We start from the raw sequence: 13,702 nt of genomic DNA, 5'->3' as shown, positions 1-13,702 counted from the left end.
CTTTTCCATTACACGGTACCGTACTGTGGGCAACTTTAATGGTTTTGATTATATAGAACCAAAGCTATCCAATATGTTTTTATGGTCTTGGCTTGAAAGTTTGGTGGAAAACTGACAACATTAAATACAGATATTTCAGCATATGGATCACAGACTGCAAGCAAGACTGACAAAAATATGATCCTGTTTATTTAGAATGACTTTGCACTGGCACATTTTTAAAGCCCCGAAGTCAGTGTGCCATCAAAATTTATGTAGAATTACTTTAAAAATCGGCTTTAAATTCCCCTGAAGTAAAAAATCTACTGGAAACTTACTGAGTGCTACAACCAGTCTGTACTGCACACTTTAAGTCAATTTGGCCAAAAACGTCTGCTGAACTAATGCAATGAAATAAAAACACACAGTGAAGTTGTGTTTGTTATGTGTTGCAGCAGCTTCAGATTCGCTGCTCTGATGAACAGTCGATCCCGTCCACACTGAGAGGGTACTGTCGGTAATGGAAAACCAAGCAGGGAAAAAACAAACTGCAGTACCAAGTAATACGGTACAGTTTGGTACCATGCAACACAAAACCACCACAGGATGTAATTTCACAAACTGCAAATACCCCCAAAACAAGTATTTAAGTTTTTATTATACAACAAAAAACAAACCCGACACAAACAGCTTTAAATTTAGATTAACTACCTTTGTTTCTCAATTCTCTACCCAGGTATTAGATCATACCTTGCTGTGAATAAAGCCAGGTATTCCACTCTTTCTTTCACCTGTAGATTTAAGTGTAACCAGCTTTGCTTTTTGGCGTTTTATCAGTCAGGAATGAGAACTGCAAACAGAGCCTCTGATGCTCCAACACTCCATCAGTTTAGGTGTTGTGTTCGACTAGTCAGTCTTTAGACTTTAGTTGGTCTGAAACTATTTTTCCATGTATCAATGTTTTTAAAAAAGCTGGCGACAAAGACTGAATTGATTAATGATCATCTGTGCTACTTTATCTTCCTGTTTAAATTACTGTAACACACTTTTTACTTGTCTTAACAAAAAGGGTCTTGATCATCTTTAACTGTAGGAACAGAAGTAAACTACACCTTATATTTTAGTTAAAGAGGATTGTGGGATGTTTTTGATCTCATGTCTTTTCTGTTGTCTTTTTGTGTCTGTTTTATAAGCGTCATTTAGTTTCTTAATAACTTACAACCTCACTGATGTAGTTAGTTGTTAACAGTTCTCAGAATAGGAGTCTAACCTTTATGGAACAGCTCCTCAGCTAGTGCTGACGTGATGCCATTGATCTCCTGAGAAAAAACAAAAAACAAAGACAGTATTAATTTAAAAATAATCTAACACCAAGAATAAATCAGAATTCAAACCCATCTAATGAGATGCTGATCCTGGTTTCAGCCCTATTTTTCCTCTAAGTGTGCTCTTTTTAAAAATGGCATTGATGTCAGTTAACAGATATTTCAGTGTGATAACATGTCATGTGGGGGAAGGACTCAGAGGAACCCTGAACTCCAACTTAAATAAATTCCTTACAGGCACACTGTCATAGAACTTCAACCAGGATTAAAGCAGCTTATTCATAAACAACAGTAACTATATTTTCTGTGATCATTCTGACTTTACCATCTGTGACAGTCACAAGCTAAGCATCTGGCATCATATGAGAAGGTTTTTCATTGGTCCTGAGGACTCAGACAACATCTGCCGTCCATGATCTCTGACATCACAAAGCCCAGACTCCTGCCAATGCCACGATGCAGCTACATTTAAAAACAGCATCCTTAATGTACAAAACACAGCATTTATACAATATAAGAGAAGTGAAATTCAACTCTTGGTATATGGATTTTATTAATGCTGCTAACTGTTACCAGCTCAGTCATTCAACCACATATTTGATCCAGCTGAGAATAAATTACTTTTGATCCATATAGAAAAAAAAGTGGCCTCTTTTTTCTAGAATTGCAAACATCAAAAATCCAAAATATTTTTAAGACAGAAAAATCCAAGCAGGGCTGCATGATAAGGCTGAAAATATATATATATACCTCATTATTTCAAGACAGAATAGTAATACACATTAAACACGCAACTTCTTCTACAAACATCTACTCTTACTTAGCTGCTTTTTGGGCCTCTGGAGTGAGAAAAATGCAAGTTCTGTTGTTAAAAATAACTATGAACTTACTAATCTTATCACTGCTTCAACATTTGATATTTGTATAAGTGAAGGAACGAGAAAAAAACATGAATTCTTTTCAGTGGAAAAAAAGACATTTTACCATTTTAAAACAACAATTATGACCGTTTACGCTCTTCTTGGCGAGGCCGGCTTTTTCTGCCATTTCAAACAAAAGCAGAGTCATAGGAGAACACAGCAGAGTTTTTCTTCGCTGGAATAAAACTTTTGACCACAAGACAGCCAAAGTAAGACGTGATTTATGATTTTGGCTGCTAGCTCGCAGAGCTTTTGTCCCATGGTGATGAGACAGACGTGTTTGTAATCAGCAGTCTCTGCTTTCAGGTGACTCCTTGTTTGTGGGCTCTGCTTACATTCTCTTAAAGTTGCTTGGCCTGCAATTAATTTGGATGCCAATACTTGGTGGAGTCTTTTAATCATTTTTGTATGCTACACGTTAGGATTGCTGATTCGTTGCAAGTTAAAACATCTTCTCTTCTGCACACATCTCATGCTGCCCCCTGTAAAAGGGGCTCTTGTGAAAAAGAGGTTAATTAAAGAATTCTGACTTCACAAAATGTACTTTAACTATGAAAACTCAAGAGTTTTTTTTATAAAAAAAGGGCTGCAGATCTAAGAATTTACAGAATATACCTTCAATAGGCGATGAAGCTTCTTATTTTCAGTTGCTGCTCTTTTTTAGGGTGATGTCAATCCCAATCAAAAGCAATTCATGGTCCCTCCATTGCTTTGTGCGAGGTGCCTCTGTGATGTGTATTCCCTTTACAGCCCAAATATCTGCAGCTGTGCAAGCAGAGTGCACCAACCATGCATGCATTTGGACCAATTTGCAGGCATAAAAATAACTTACCAGGCAAAGAGGAGAGAACATGCAAGGGAATTACCATTATCTACACCTCTACAACAAACTACTGGCTGATAATAGGCCAAAGCTTTTGCACAAATGTCCCAATAGTCAGAATATGTAGGACCGAGTAAAAAAGAAAGGAAGAAGCCACAGTTGGTCTAACTCAGGGGTGCCCAAGTCCGGTCCTCGAGATCTACCATCCTGCAACTTTTACATGCAACCCTTCTCCAACACGCCTAAATCAGATGTCATCTGCATGGCATCCAGCTCTGCAGAGGCCTGGTAACGAGCCAGTCATTTGACTCAGGTGTGCTGGAGAAGGGTTGCATCTAAAAGTTGCAGGATGGTAGATCTCGAGGACCGGACTTGGGCACCCCTGGTCTAACTCATCGCTACTTTAACACAGGATGCATTTTTTTTCCTAAGTGTCTTCATCTTTGAAGCTAATCTTTCCCAAAGATAAGTGTTTAAAAATATACGCAGGATCTTTTCCTTTAACCAGTGAAAATAATTCTTACACATAAAAACTGAGTTTTTACTGCTCTTTCTACTTTGTGTTTGGTTTCAACAGATCAACACATGTGAACAGAACTTCTAACCAGTTTAATACTAGAGGCCTGGTGCATATAAATCAAACTATGTCCTTGAGCACTGGTTGTACTCACATAGAGGTGAAAGTGCAGGAAGGTGGCAAGCGGAGTGGGCGTGGCCTCAGGAAACTGCTGCAGCAGCGTCTGTAAGTAGAGCTCCAGCTCCTTCTGCCGCCGCTCCACCAGACCTTTCGAGTTCTTTCCCAAGATCTTTTTAGGAGGCAGCAGCCGTCTGTCAACCTTTTTCTCTGCCATCAGCTGGAGGATAACACACATCAGGATAAACCAGGAACTGTTTTTCTCATAAAATCTATTTTAAATAAAATCAGCTATCATTCTCAAGCTGCAAATGCTAAATGAAGGGGAACACCAGCAAACCCTCTACTTCTGTTTGTAAATGCAGCTAGTTTACCATAGTTGTACTTATTATGTAAAATGAATAAATAAATTTAGCCTTTTCAAATGTTGCAGTTGCAGGCAGAGACTTACTGTTTCAGACCTAAAGGTTTCCTGAAGGTGAATATCTTACAATTCATTTTTAAATACACCTGCTTTTGAAATAATAAAGATGACTCAGATGTTTTTGTTTTCCAACACAGAAACTATGTATTGCAAATTTTCTGATTCACCACAAGAACTGGATGCAAAACAAGAAATGATGAAAAAACCACTGGCCGACCTGTTTCAGTTTTTTACCTTCTCATGGAGGTCATAGAAGTCGCTATAGCGGTGCTTCACGGTCCATCTGTGCTGCCCATCTGTCACATCAATGATGTAGACCTGCAACCACAAAGAGGTGACTGCATTTAAACCTGAAAAATACCAGTTTAAACATAAAATAACACTTAAATGCATCAATTATTGACCTGATAAAATAGATATGAATATAAGTACATATCTGGTATATTGTTTAATAAATGATACTCTTATCGTTAAAATTTTCATGACCAAGTCTGCTTGAGTCTGGCAAAGCAGTAACATCAGAGACAAGCTGGATCAGAGAGCAGAACCGATCCAAACCCGCAGAACAATTCGGTTTTTTTTTTTTTTTTTTTTGTTTTTTTTTTTTTTTGTTTGTTTGTTTTTTTTACTCAGAACCACAACCAGCCATTTCCATAAGAAGGGAAATAATTTTACGCATTTATAAAGAGTTTCTATCTTTTATCACAATATTTTAGTACAAATTGACTCGACTTTTAACCTATCGGAAAATGGCTCCGGTAAAAATGCATTTAAGTGGAAAGAAATACCAGAAAACAAAGTAATTTGGGGGACTTTAACAGTCAAGATCTTTATATGTCCAAACAGTAACAACATATCACACATAGATGAAAGACAGAGGAAAAAATATTAATAAGACCTCCCTCTAACCGAGACAAGGCTGCACTGAGCGGTTAGCCCTGTCAACTTCAGAGGAAATACTTCATACTAAAACTAACTCAGCGGTTAGCAGTTAGCTTGTAAACTGTCTTGTCAGTTCGTTTGGTTGCAACAGACGTAACAGCTGGAGAAACATTCAGATACCTAATAACCTAACGGCAAATATTTTCATCGGCACTCTATTAATATTACTTAACTGTTACTATAACTGTGACATTGCCAAAAAGCTGGTTGGCTGTGATATAGGCTAACGGGCTAGGGATAACCAGTCGCAGCTTACAGTGTAGTTTTCCACCAGCTCCGACCCGACAACGCAGACTTTTCTCTCCGAAACCTCCTCTAAGAATGGCGCAGACTCCATCTGAAGATTGGGACAAGCGAATATTGTCACATGTAAAGCAAAAGACAACTCTTTAATTAACGGCGTCACAGGATGGCCAGGGTTATCCACTGTCTGCCGCCTCCTGTCGCCATGTTTGTTGTGATGCCGAACGAGGCAGCAGCTGACTGTTTAAAAAAAAAAAAAACTTTATTTAAAATCGAGCTGACATACAATTTGAACCGTTAGTTTTTGTCGTTCCAAGATTGTATATTATTAACAATATTTTTCTGCATCTGACATTTTCAGTTTGCAAAAATTTGGGGTTAAATATAACTTTTCAATTATTTGCTGATTTGCAACTTCAGATCAAATACAATTAGCGTGGAGTCGACTATAATTTATTCAGGGAAAGGGTTTTCTGGGTTTGTAAAAACAAAGAAGATGGACATTATTGTAAAAAAAAAAGTATTCAGCCACCACTGCCTTCTTTTACATTCCTAGAAACACGTAGGTTAACAGGGATTTATAAAAATATGTAAAAAATAAATATAAATAGTGTGCAAGGCAAAAATTGAATTAGTAGGCTGCTATTCTTACAAGTTTAAAACTAATATTTCAGAAACCATTTGGTACTAATCTTGGTCGCAGAGATGTAGATGCTGCTTTTACTGCATGTTACGCTTATTTACATGTTTATTCTAAACACTTTTTTGTTTGCTCTTGTGAATGGACCACTGAAAACAAGACATCCTCTCCAGCTTCTGCTTCTGACTGTAATCCACATAATCACCACATAGTGGCACTAGTGTAGCATCAGAGCTAAAAGCTCGTCTTCTAAGGCTTTTGATTTGAAGAAACTGACAGAGTTCAGATGCATTTGTTATTAAACTGTAGTAAAGAATGTGGTGCAGGCAGAACGTAGACAAAGTAAATGGTGATCACAATAAGTAAATGATTTGTGTGATTTATGTATTATTTCTAATGATGGGTTGAATTAAAAGATAGTTTTATGAATTTCTGATTAGGAATGGGTCGTTAAATATGATAGCTTTCTTAGATAGCTTGCTTGATGTTGAGAAAATATAATTTTCAAACTCTTCCCCCTCTTAGTTTGCTATGTAGCAGAAACAACTGAACACAAAGCACAGTTATGGGTGATGGGCATTTAATTAGTTTAGCATGTCTCTTGTTATAAACCTAAATGTTTTGCCTGGTGATGGTGTTCAGTGTCAGCACAAATGATTACAAATATTCTTGAAAACCTCATGGTAACCCAACCTGTGGTTGTTGAGATTTTTCAAGAAAAGTAATAAATTCCAACCTCATGGTGGAGCAAGATAACACACAACCACCAAATACAGGGAACTGCATTGTCTGAAGAACATTTCATCTAAAATAGTTGAGATTCGGCAATACATCATCAACTAACGTAATTATTATTCTCTTCAACATTAGGAAAAGAGACATTTTGCGGAGCAGTTTTAATATTTATGGCAAATGAGAAATTGTTTTTTGTTTGCATCACAAATCTATACGGAAAACTATGATCTTAAGATATGGTTTCACCACTACAGTTGTATTTATAATTCATGTAAGCTGCGTACTTTTATGTGCATGACACAGTAAGTAATGACTAATGCTATTACAGAGAACGCCACAGTCTTGCTCAGTGTTGCCTGGTTGTTGTTGCTGTATGTTGTCCGAGAGAGGGGCAGTAACGGCAGCAGATGTGGATCAGATTTCAGCAGCTAAAACTGAAGCGGAGTGAACCATTACGCTGCGGGGAAACTTTTATTGCTCAACACAACTACATTCAAGCATCAGACATTACCACAAATACATATATTTTAAATTATATTTATATATAATGTAGGTAAGTCGATGTTACTTCTAAAACAAGTCATATTTAATGTTTTATATAAGGAACTGCGATGCCTGAAAACACTACCCCCTCCTTCTGGTAAGACGAATGGATCCTTCCATCTCTTTATAATGGCTCTGAGGCGGAGGCGTCCAAATAGTTAGTGATGGTCAGAGCAGAAAGCACCATTGATGTCGACATAAAAACCGAAGAAAATCAGCTTGAAATCAACTGCCAAACCCTTAAAACCACCTCAGCAGCTCACTGCAGTTCACTATTCAGAGCTGTTAGGAGCTGATTTGACTTTCAGAGAGGTGTAGAAGCGATATTAGAGAAAGAGAGGAGGGCGTTGACAGGGAAGCCAGATCAGCAGGCAAGCTGCTGCTGCAAGGAGAGGAAGAGCAGGCTATGCACAAGCCAAAGCCAGAGGTCAAGAAGAAAAGACAAAGGATAGTAAAAAGGTAGACTAAGAAGGAGGACGGGTCATTTGTGATCTGAGTCAGTAAACCTGAAACCAGCCTCTTTGTTGCTTTGTGGGGGCACCGAGTGAGGAGGAGGATGTGAAGGAGAGCAGGAGGGAGGAACGGAGGCAACTGCAAGAAAGACAAGAAATGCTCTCAGAGATCATGTGCAGGAGAATCTTCCAGCAGCAAAGGCAGCAGGACGAGAAGGAGGCGCAGGTGAGACAGGCTGGCATCCATAGGAAGCACGGCTGGTCCAAGAGCTGCAGTGGGCGCCTACAGGGGAGGAGGACAGGAGGGGGAGGGTGGCTGAGAGGGCGCAGTCACCATCAGCACCCTCATCGTCATCCTCCACCTCATCATCATCACCCAAGACACCCCCAGAGGCCAGTGTTACCCCTTCGTCCGGTTTACGTTAAGGGAAACCAAGCCAGGGGAATGCGAGCCCCCAAGAACACAAACCAGTTTCTGATGCACGAGAAGTACCAGATGCAGCACATGCGCTCCGACTCCGTGGGGAGCGACGGCTGCTGCAGCTCCGACAGCGACTTGGAGCTCACCGACATGGACTCGTACCTGGGCGTCCTGGAGAATGCCAGAGGAGCTCTCCTAGACAGTCCCAACCCACACGTCTCAACTACGCCACCAGGTCAGTTCCTGGTACTGCACAGCGCGTGCCCGCACGAGACCAGCGTATGCCTGCAGGAGGAAAGCATGCAGTATTTCCCCTCTGAAGACGACCTGCTGCAGAGCCAGAATTTCATGCAGAGGGACTTTGTTGAATTCTGTGACTTCCTGTCACCCTGAAGCCGAACTTTCAGGGAGCCATTTTGTCCTCAGACTGCAGACTGAACGTGGTCAGGTGTGTTCTGCTCCGTGTTCATTGTACATGGTAAAAAAAAAAAAAAAAAAAGTCTGAATAATTTGCTTTCACGAGAACTGAACTGTTTAGGAATATCTTTTCTGTCATTTTGTGTGTGTTTTTTTTCTCGCCCTTTTTTTACACTGGCATTAATGTAAATGAAGAATATCAAAAAGAACATTGATAGTCAAATTGTTTCGAACTGTTGTCATTTTTCTAAGTATTTTTTTCTTCTAGCTTTGAAGAAGAGGCAACATTAAAGCACATTATTAAAACAAATGTTTTGTTTTTGTTTGGGCACTGCAAAACGCTGTCATTCTGTTGTACACAAAGGGAGTTGGGCTGGATGGTGGGAGTGAGCCCAAACAGCCAATCAGCATCGAGCTGGCCGGTTAGGCTGGAAATGATTGGTTAATGCAAATAAATATTTGACTGGTGTAACGTGGACCGAGTGATTTGTTTTGTGAATTTAAACGTGTGAGTGACATTTTTATTTTTAATTTATTATCATTAAATAATAGTACTATCATAGTGTATAACTGTTAGGTCAGAGGAAAGAAGACAGACAATTGTGAAGTCATTCAGTGGCACTGAGGTAATAAAAGGTTACATTACAGCGTAAGAGGAGCCTGCAAGAAGAGACAAAACAATATGCATTGCTAACCAAATTCTAAAAATGCATTTAAATAAAATACAAAATGGTTAGTTTACAAAAAAGAAAAAGTTTATACCAGATTAAACGTTAAAAAAATAAGAAGTTCAGGTTTGTTTTACTTTTATGTAATTTATTTAATGGTCTTGACCATACATTTCTTACCATGCTTGACAGTTTTAATAATTTAAAATGCAGCCGTGAATTACAGTGTTCCCTGTTCACTGTAAGTGTGTTACGTAAAGTGAAGTGGGCTGGTCACACCCACTGTGGACCTACAGGGAGCTAAGCCTCTTTGTGCTTGTGTGTCATAAACTAATAATGGCAACAAGGTAAAGTATGAGAAATAGACAGGTTTTTTATGTGATTTATCAAAGTGAGGGCAGTAATTATGAAAAAGGCTCAAAGACAAAACTCTAAAAATCTAGTTTGACATATAGAAAGATGGAAAATATTTTCAGTGCAAATCCTGCTCTGACAGATTTCAGGGATGTCTGAATATCTACAAACCAAATAAAATTGTTTAACTGTCTTAGAAGAATTAAAATAATAATAATTTAGCCATCTACACTCTAATAAATACATACAACACAGTCAACTGACACATATGTCCCAAGAGTCCAAGAGATGAGCTGAAAATCTAAGCTAATAACACATTAACAATGTAATTTTTAAACACATAGTACAGTTTTTGGTAAAAACCACATTTTATTTTAAATATACTTGAGATCAGTTGGCTTTAACTGATGAAGTAGCTTACAACTTAAATAAAAATAGTAAGAATTTAGTATATTTAATATATTAGCTTATAGCTCATGGGGTGACTTATATTATATTATATTATATTATATTATATTATATTATATTATATTATATTATATTATATTATATTCATCCATTCTCTGCATCTTATCTAGGGTCAAAGGCAGTAGTCTAAGCATAATATAATATTATACTATATGACACAAAAAGTTACTAATTGTGATGTTAAAATGGGATAGTTTCATTACACATATGGAGTGCATTTAGACTAAATGTGAAGGACGTGTGGGACAACAAATAAATAATTGCATACATATGTTTTTACAAATGAGTTGAATTTTAATAAGAAATTTCTTTAATTAACCTACAGATAAAAAGAATATGCCATGTGAGGTTCAATGAGGCAGAGTCCTCAGATTAAACAACAGCTGAGGCAACAACTACAAAGAAAACGTCTCTCTGGATGTCGTCATCTTCTTCTTCTTCTTCTTCTTCTTCTTCTTCTTCTAATTAGATAGATCAGTACTGCTGTTTGACTCAATCTCACAATCTTTTCATCTATAAATAATATCTTCTATCTATGAAAAAATCAGTGTTTTAAATACTAAGAACATAAGCAGGCACTGGTAATCCTATGCATACAGAAAAGTCAGTCTCAGTCAAGTCTGATCTCATTTCTGATTCTATGGTGCCAAATGCTACCATAATAGGGACATTCCTCCTCAAGAACAAATTGAATCTCTTCAGGGAACATCTCCTTTCCTAAAGCCTTAACATGCCTAGACTTCACTGGATCTTCTGTATCTGTTCTACTTGTACTTTGTCATCTTAATAGATTTTGTACTTAATGCCTATGCCAGGATTTTTCTCTGTACAGAAGCTTGAATGTTGCTCCTTATAAGTTGTTTTTAACTGACTAAATCTAAATGCTCTGTTCAAATACATTACATTACTTCTTTTGGGAAGATTTAATGCCATTAACTCAAGAAAGGTGATTTATTTTTTCCATTAAGAACTAAAATAACCTTTAAGTATGTTACCAGGTTTATTCAGGTGTTGTATCAGGTCTATATGGGCATTAAACAACTTCTACTCTTTGCATTATTTGTCAAACCCTAACGTGATCCTCAGACATAAATACTTTTTTTATTATTATTATTATTTTATTTTTATTATTGAAAATGAAAAAAATGAATTACAGATGTAGCTGAGCTTTTTGTCTGTGTTAGCAGTAGCTGTGCAGTTAAAGAGACTTGAGCCTTTTCCATGTCCAACAGCCTTATCTGTCCACGGTCAGTGCAAATGAGGGGTGATATTATTTATGTGCTAAAATGCTCTTGTAGTTAGAGGCTGTGGATTTAGTCACAAGAAGTGACTTCCTGCCAGCAGCGGCTTTAACCTCTTCAGTCTGACCTTTAACCCAAGATCAGCTGAGCGGCTCAGTTGGCAGGCTGGGAATCCATACTGAGCTTGTGTTAACCAAGAGACACACACAGAAATACACACGGTGACCCATGGGGTGTTCACTCTGTTTCTTTTCTTATCACACACAGAGACTGTTCGTGGCTTTTCTCTGTTCAGACTGTTTTTGCTGAATGCTCTGCAGTGCCTGTTGTCAGCATGAGCTGCAGCAGCTTCTGCTTTAAAGTCTAACTTGTGCAATGCTTCCTCTTATTTGTCAGCTAACACAGCAAACAAGCAAAAAAATAAGCTGACACACATGTATTGGGTGCTGGCAAAGAAGAGGGTGTTAGGTAGTGTAATGGAAAATTTACAATATATACCCTTATAGTTTGTAGGTTACACTTTGTATGTCTGTGTATCTAGATAAGAACTCCTTCTCACACCTTCCCCCCTCTCTCATCCCCTCAACAGATGTTGAGAGTTTAATGAGCTTCCTCCTTTGCACCCTTCACTCCGTAACATTTGTTAACAGCTATGTGAGAAATTTAAAACAATGACCTCCTACTGTGATGTTATCAGCTCATGCCTGGTATATTAACTAAGCTCACTTGTATCTGGCAGACTCTCGCAGACAAACTCCTTTGACTGTGCGACTCTCATTGCCGGCCGGCTCTTAATAAAACTACTTTGTTCGATTCTCACTTAGTGTGTGATCTTTGATAACTAAAGATTTCCACAACAATTTGGCGTCACGAACAGGATATCTTGAGTGACTGACCGGAGGACCAGAACCCGTGATTGATCATCCTGAAGGATACTTCAGCCCCTGGGTCAGCCTTAACCATCAGGGGACGGCGGAGGAACTCCGTTCAGGCACCACTGATATCCAGAACGAAGTCTGCATGTGGAGCAGCATCCAGAATCACACACGGTGAGAAGTTTTCATATCAGACTCCCATTTACTGCTCCTTTTCGCAGGGTCCCGCTATCTTGTGAGGCAAGGTAGATTACTATTCTATTGCGGTAGAGTAGAGTTAGTCCGGCACTGAGGTGAAAACTTCGGTGGTAATAATAGGCGTTTTAGTCAATTTTTGTGCCTGAGTTTGGGCTCCTCGAAGAAGAAAAATCCAGCAAGGAGACGTCCTAGCTGCATAATGGGAAACACAGCTGTGACGGGGAAGGAGAGTAAATGAGACTCCCAAATTTTAAGAGATATGAAAAAGAAATATGGACCTGACTACACGGACTGCATGACTTACTGGACAAAGAAACATGGTTTTCCAGAGAACGGGAGTTTGAGTAAGAAGGAATTAGATAAGCTGAATGAGGCAGCACAGAAGGACTGGGATGAGAAAAAGAAAAAAAAGAAAATCAAGGCGACGGATGTAGAGAAGTGGGAACGGCATAATAAATGCATTGAAATGTGGAAGAATGAGAGTGAATGTAGGGTTAGGAAAGCTAATACTAAAGAAATGGGTGGGGGATTAGATATGACTGGAGATATAGGAAACAGGAGGGATAATGCATCCCTGCCTAGTGCACCTCCACAATATAATAATAATTTAGGGCATTCACAACCCTCTCCATATCGTTCACTGCAGGAACGATTACAGGCGCTGAAGGTGGATCCAGATCTGGACTCCTGTCCCCCGGTGTTACAGCAGCCCCAGCAGCCTCAGCAGCGTCATCCAGAGGACCGACGGAGAGATGAGACATCGGGTCCCGCTGACTCCAACCATGGCCAAGCTACAGGGGGAACCGAAAGACCGTCAGCAGACATGACCAGCCCTTCACGTACCAAGTCCGGGAAGATCTACGGACCGGAGGTGTCAGCAACCTCCCCTTTCTACAAATTTGGACAGACTGCAAAGGGCCTATTTTTGGGACAAAATACTGCTGAAGATGAAGACACTGAGGTTTTTAGTGCCCCCATGGTGGAAGTATCAGGACCCACCGGCCCCATATTGGTTTATCGCCCTTGGTCCCCCTCTGAAATCATGGAACATGCTAAAAATCTTCCTGACATGGATGAAAACAAGAAAAAAGCTGAATCCAAGAAAGAAAAACAGATGTCAACAGCCCTGACTCTGTTCACCTCCCAAAATCAGCCACAATCCAATAGGGATAGGAGAGGCAGAGGAAGGGGCAGAGGAAGACGAGAGAGGGGCGGCAACCAACAACAGCGTGGGGCGTGTCATCGCTGTGACCAATATGGACACTGGAAGGATAACTGCCCACAACGACATGGGCCGTGTCATCGCTGTGGCCAATATGGACACTGGAAGGATAACTGCCCTCAGGATAATGGGCCCACCCACCAGAAGGAATACCAGCAGGCTGACTGAGGGGCGGACC

The 13,702-nt window shown here is 39.3% G+C and overlaps 2 protein-coding genes across 5 annotated transcripts in view; one reads left to right on the top strand and one right to left on the bottom strand.

The window, feature by feature from the left end:
* The window catches only part of nisch (nischarin), a 28,980-nt gene extending 23,459 nt beyond the window's left edge, over positions 1-5,521 (bottom strand). Inside the window, exons 1-5 of one of the 4 annotated variants that reach the window (XM_041981602.1) lie at positions 5,304-5,384; positions 4,592-4,663; positions 4,340-4,423; positions 3,719-3,901; positions 1,250-1,298 (exon numbers count right to left, since the gene is read on the bottom strand). In XM_041981602.1, the coding sequence (XP_041837536.1) occupies positions 1,250-1,298; positions 3,719-3,901; positions 4,340-4,423; positions 4,592-4,624 (349 nt within the window). In that variant the 5' untranslated portion in view covers positions 4,625-4,663; positions 5,304-5,384. The other 3 variants (XM_041981604.1, XM_041981601.1, XM_041981603.1) reach the window with 3 other exon arrangements.
* A 1,834-nt stretch (positions 5,522-7,355) lies between these two features.
* wu:fb55g09 lies at positions 7,356-8,698 on the top strand. The gene has a single exon (XM_041981606.1). It carries the CDS (start codon positions 7,818-7,820, stop codon positions 8,472-8,474), a length of 657 nt encoding a protein of 218 aa, XP_041837540.1. The 5' UTR covers positions 7,356-7,817; the 3' UTR covers positions 8,475-8,698.
* Positions 8,699-13,702: the final 5,004 nt, after the last annotated feature.

Source organism: Melanotaenia boesemani, chromosome 3, assembly GCF_017639745.1.
Source record: "Melanotaenia boesemani isolate fMelBoe1 chromosome 3, fMelBoe1.pri, whole genome shotgun sequence".
In the NCBI taxonomy this organism is placed as follows: Eukaryota; Metazoa; Chordata; class Actinopteri; order Atheriniformes; family Melanotaeniidae; genus Melanotaenia; species Melanotaenia boesemani.
The sequence above is the reverse complement of the archived record's forward strand: the minus strand, read 5'-3'. Positions and strand labels throughout refer to the sequence as shown.

Excerpts from the sequence above, each read along its gene's own strand:
- wu:fb55g09 (XM_041981606.1), top strand. The coding sequence starts at position 7,818 with ATGCTCTCAGAGATCATGTGCAGGAGAATCTTCCAGCAGCAAAGGCAG.